Source organism: Trachypithecus francoisi, unplaced genomic scaffold (genome assembly GCF_009764315.1).
Source record: "Trachypithecus francoisi isolate TF-2019V2 unplaced genomic scaffold, Tfra_2.0 Lachesis_group17, whole genome shotgun sequence".
NCBI classification, from domain to species: Eukaryota; Metazoa; Chordata; class Mammalia; order Primates; family Cercopithecidae; genus Trachypithecus; species Trachypithecus francoisi.
In genome coordinates, this window is record NW_022681462.1 from 43,232,903 (window position 1) to 43,237,955 (window position 5,053).

The 5,053-nt window shown below is 42.8% G+C and overlaps 1 protein-coding gene across 1 annotated transcript; it reads left to right on the top strand.

The window, feature by feature from the left end:
- Positions 1 to 2,498: 2,498 nt before the first annotated feature.
- On the top strand, positions 2,499 to 4,797 carry LOC117062222 (ankyrin repeat domain-containing protein 36B-like). Its single transcript, XM_033175479.1, has 3 exons — positions 2,499 to 2,770; positions 4,018 to 4,132; positions 4,618 to 4,797. The coding sequence occupies exons 1-3, from the start codon at positions 2,571 to 2,573 to the stop codon at positions 4,795 to 4,797; spliced, it is 495 nt and encodes a 164-aa protein (XP_033031370.1). The 5' UTR covers positions 2,499 to 2,570.
- The last annotated feature ends 256 nt before the right edge of the window (positions 4,798 to 5,053 follow it).

The following is a 5,053-nucleotide window of genomic DNA, read 5'->3' on the forward strand; positions in this document are numbered from 1 at the left end:
AAACTGACTTAAAAGTGACCGTTGCCATGACTATCTTTTGAAATGGATTTTATACCTTAAAGAATTTGATTTGTTTTACATCAGTGTAACTAAGTATCCTCCCAGCATGGAAACCAACAAACCAATCATGTGTAGTGTTGACGAAGGGAATAAAAAAATTGAGAACAACGCTCGTTTTTAAAAGCTGTTGATCAAGAGATATGATGTAATCCAAAGGAATGGGAAAGCAAATCAGCCATAAATAATTGTATGCATTTATATCAGATGTAAAGAGTGATTCCCAGAGGTAACCTTCTGCCAGTACATGTTCTGTATATTGGCTCATAATGCTAATGGTCAGCATGTTTTCTCATTAATAATAATAATAATGTTCAATGAACAAAAAACACAAAATAAGTTTCATGTGATTCTTGCAGAAACTAAGTGTAAATGGAACACAGACTAACTGCAAAGAATGTTGTAAGCAAATCCTGCAAAAGAAGGAATTGTTAAGGAGCCAAATCATCAGGGAAATATAATTAAAGAAAGAGGTATATAATTTAGGTATTTATTCTTTATTTCAACATATTTTTGTTTTATTTCAGGGTATTTTTAGCATAACTATATCTCATGTAGTAGTCTTCTTTTATCTGAATCACACATGCATAGGCAATTAGAAACAATTCAAATGTAACTGGGAATACTGTATTTTTATTTGCTAAATCTGGCAACCCTGTGCCAGAGGGACTCTGCAATGGTCTGGTTTCCCCTGGCAGAGATGAAAGGCCACTTATTCCCACAGCCTGTCCAAGGCTGGAGGCCCCTTAACGACTCCTCTGCCAGGGAGTTTGTTAGACTATGACTAGATACTTCCCATCCCAAAGAACCTCACAAGATAAAGGTCCAGAAAATAGCTTTTCTATTGTAATTTTTCTTGCAGTTTCACTTTCTAGCTATATCTTTTCAATTCCAATCTCGGGAAACAACACAGAGCTCTGCATGAAAACAGTCACTCAATTTATCATATACACAAAGTAGAATCATTGTTTTGAACTGGAATTATTTTTAAAAATAATTCCAATTTGTATATATAACTGGAATTGAGACTATAGAATACAGGCAACAAAATATACCAGCAAATCTTAGAAAACAATAGTAGTAAAATCCTGATTAATGTTTAGCAGCTCAGCTGCGAAAAATATTGGTTATTTTACTTTATCTGGATGCTATTTGGAAGGTATGTTATAGTGTAATAAAAGCAAAATATTAATATTCAAGCTAAGAGTCAATACACAGATATTACTATTTCCAGCACCTCTGGGTGCATATTTAAATGACATGTTTTGTGTGTGTATGTGTGTTTTGTGGTGATGAACAGAACTTGTTATTTACCCAATTCTATTCTCTATCTCTATTATAATAGTAAATTAACTACTATAATAGACAAAACTACTATAATAGACAAAAGTATGACTCTCAGTTAAATAAAAGAGATTTTTAAAAAATCTTGCTACAAAAGAAAAAAATCAAAAAGAGGATTAAGTACTTTTTTTTTTTTTTTTTTTTTTGAGACGGAGTCTGGCTCTGTCGCCCAGGCTGGAGTGCGGTGGCCGGATCTCAGCTCACTACAAGCTTCGCCTCCCGGGTTCAGGCCATTCTCCTGCCTCAGCCTCCCGAGTAGCTGGGACTACAGGCGCCCGCTACCTCGCCCGGCTAGTTTTTTGTATTTTTTAGTAGAGACGGGGTTTCACCGGGTTAGCCAGGATGGTCTCGATCTCCTGACCTCGTGATCCGCCCGTCTCGGCCTCCCAAAGTGCTGGGATTACAGGCGGATTAAGTACTTTTACTACTGGGCCAAAGATCAGAATCATTGATAATAAAGTACTTTCACACATCACTTAATCTTCACAACTCCTGAGAAATGGACATTGTCTCCTACCATATAAATGAAGAAATACTCAAACTGGGTAATACATTTTATGATTACCTGCAAGGGGTGCGCTGACTGCAGCGGTGGCAACCCCGGATCGCGTCCTCCCGCCTCGTGCCCATCAGCGCGGACCCAGCGGGCGACGCAGTGGCCCAGTGGCGAAGTCAGGCTGTGGGCCCGACGGCGGCACCAGGCGGAGAGGCGCCACTCAACCCTATCCATGGGCTGCAGGGGGTCCAGCGCGGGGGACCCCGCGCGTCGGGAGCATGTGGAAGAGAAGAGGGCGCGGGCGACAGTCAGGCCCTGGGGCAGGGCGCGCCTTGCGCCCCAGGGAGCCCCGCCAGCTCGCGGCGCCTCCGCAGCAACAGCAGCCTGCACGTGGCTCCGCGAGAGCTGTTAGGGCGGTTACTCCGCCTCGGGCCTGTAGGGCGGGGCCGGCTAAGGTGCACGTGCTCGCTGGTCCTAACGGTTCTGTTGGGCGTTTCTGCTGAGAGGCGGGAGGCGCTGAGAGTGTGCTGAGGTCCGTGGACTGACTGATTTGCTTGTCGTTGCGCTTCGGAGGCGGCAATCCCCGAAGGCGAGATGAAATGTGACTGAAGCCGGTGACCTTAACCGAAAGTCGTTCCCAGGCTATGAGCTGCCGCCAAGGGGTGGCCTAGAGATGATGGAAGACTACGAGCTGGACAGGTGGCGCGCCCTCAGGGAGCGCTTGTGCTCAGATGGCTTCTCATTTCCCGAATACCACATCAGATCATCTCATCTGAGAAGGATCCACAGAGCTACCGTCCGTGGTAGGCTGGAGAAAGTGGACTCCCTTCTGTTCATGGGAAGTGACATCAATAAGAGAGACAAGAAGGAAAGGTAATGGGGGCTGGGAGCCGGGGCTGCGGGAGGAGGCCTGCGGACATGGGAGAAGTACCCGCTTCCAGGCTGAGGGCTGCGGGGCGGATGGGCCGGGGCTCGGAGTATGGACGGGGGCTAGGGGGTGCCTGGCTGGGGTGGGAGTGAGTGGAGCGGGGCCTGGGAAATATTTGTTGTTTTATTTTTGCCTTCTTTTTCCACAGTACTTTATTTAGGTCCCAATTATATGAGTAGAACTTCCTGTTCTATATACTGTATCCCACTTAATGTAAGGTATCATGGATTGGGTGACGCCACATTACTTTATATATCAATAAGATAATGTTTAAAATGTTGCCAGTTATAATTGTAATAAATAATGTATTGTAAAGAGTATTCCAATGTCAGGAGATACTAATATATAAGAGAATAGCAGTTTATATAAAAGAATAGTGAGAAAATGAGCATCTGAGAATGATTGAAATACAATGATACATCTAATCTTTAGTAGATACCTCAATGTAGATATGATTGTATCATTTTACTTAATTAAAATGTCTTTATAAGTAGTAATATCTAAAAATTATTGAGCTGTTATTTGTGTTAGAAAGTGCTCTAGGGCTGGGCGCGGTGGCTCAAGCCTGTAATCCCAGCACTTTGGGAGGCCGAGACGGGTGGATCATGAGGTCAGGAGATCGAGACCATCCTGGCGAACACGGTGAAACCCCGTCTCTACTAAAAAATACAAAAATCTAGCCGGGCGAGGTGGCGGACGCCTGTAGTCCCAGCTACTCGGGAGGCTGAGGCAGGAGAATGGCATAAACTCAGGAGGTGTAGCTTGCAGTGAGCTGAGATCTGGCCACTGCGCTCCAGCCTGGGTGACAGAGCAAGACTCCGTCTCAAAAAAAAAAAAAGAAAGTGTTCTAAATGCTGTACATAGATTCTCATGTAAGCACCACTGCAGTGTTCTGTGGGATAGCTACTATTCTCTTATATATGTTATTGATAAGAAAATTGAAGAAAGAAAGACTAGATAATAGCTAAGTGACAGAGCTTTAAGTAAATTTTAAGCCCCAATTAAACTGAATCCAAAAGCCAAGCTTTTCTGTTAAATAGCCTGCTCTTGCATTAATGTGATGAGTAATAAGCGCTAACAAAGATTGTACTTTCTTCACAAGAAAATTAAATATTTGTTTTGAAGACAGAGAAATAACACGCTAATTAATGCTTACAGTTACATGTTTTAAAAAGTCCTCTCACGCTTACAGGACTGCCCTACATTTGGCCTGTGCCACTGGCCAACCGGACATGGTATCTCTCCTGGTGTCCAGAAGTTGTGAGCTTAACCTCTGCGACCGTGAATTCAGAACACCTCTGATTAAGGTATAGAGTAGCAGACTCTTTGAGCATAAGATGGATTTGGTTGGCCGGGCGCGGTGGCTCAAGCCTGTAATCCCAGCACTTTGGGAGGCCGAGACGGGCAGATCACGAGGTCAGGAGATCGAGACCATCCTGGCTAACACGGTGAAACCCCGTCTCTACTAAAAAATACAAAAAACTAGCCGGGCGAGGTGGCGGGCGCCTGTAGTCCCAGCTACTCCGGAGGCTGAGGCAGGAGAATGGCGTAAACCCGGGAGGAGGAGCTTGCAGTGAGCTGAGATCCGGCCACTGCACTCCAGCCTGGGCGACAGAGCGAGACTCTGTCTCAAAAAAAAAAAAAAAAAAAAAAAAGATGGATTTGGTTTACGTACATAGAATAAAAAGAACTTATCTCATTGGAATATCACTATATAACTAGTTAGTAAATCGTATGGAGTGTTTACTTTGATTTTTCAGTATTTGCATGTTTCTTGGTCTAATACTGACAGGCTGTACAACTGAGGCAGGAGGCTTGTGGAACTATTCTGCCGAAAAATGGTGCCAATCCAAATATTATGGATTTATATGGAAGGACTGCTGTACACTATGCTGTGTATAATGAAGATACATCCATGATAGAAAAACTTCTTTTTTTTGGTGCAGATATTGAAGAATGCAGCAAGGTATAGATCAACCAATGTTATTTTCAAACTATCTGAAATGCATTTATTTTAACAATGACACATGTAAGGGTCAATTTTTCATATTTGGAAGCTCAAACCTTCCTTGAATGAAAATATTTTGAAATGCCTTACCTGTCTAACTTTAAATATTGGAACTTTTAAAGAAGCATTATAGAGTACAACTTTTCTTCATGCACTTATGGTAAATAATTATAAAAACAAATGAATTACAATAAATTTATAATTCATGACCACTGAATTT

Coding starts and splice junctions, on each gene's coding strand:
- LOC117062222 (XM_033175479.1), top strand. CDS start 2,571: ATGATGGAAGACTACGAGCTGGACAGGTGGCGCGCCCTCAGGGAGCGC. Junction 2,771..4,017: donor AAGAGAGACAAGAAGGAAAG/GTAATGGGGGCT, acceptor TCACGCTTACAG/GACTGCCCTACATTTGGCCT. Junction 4,133..4,617: donor TCAGAACACCTCTGATTAAG/GTATAGAGTAGC, acceptor TAATACTGACAG/GCTGTACAACTGAGGCAGGA.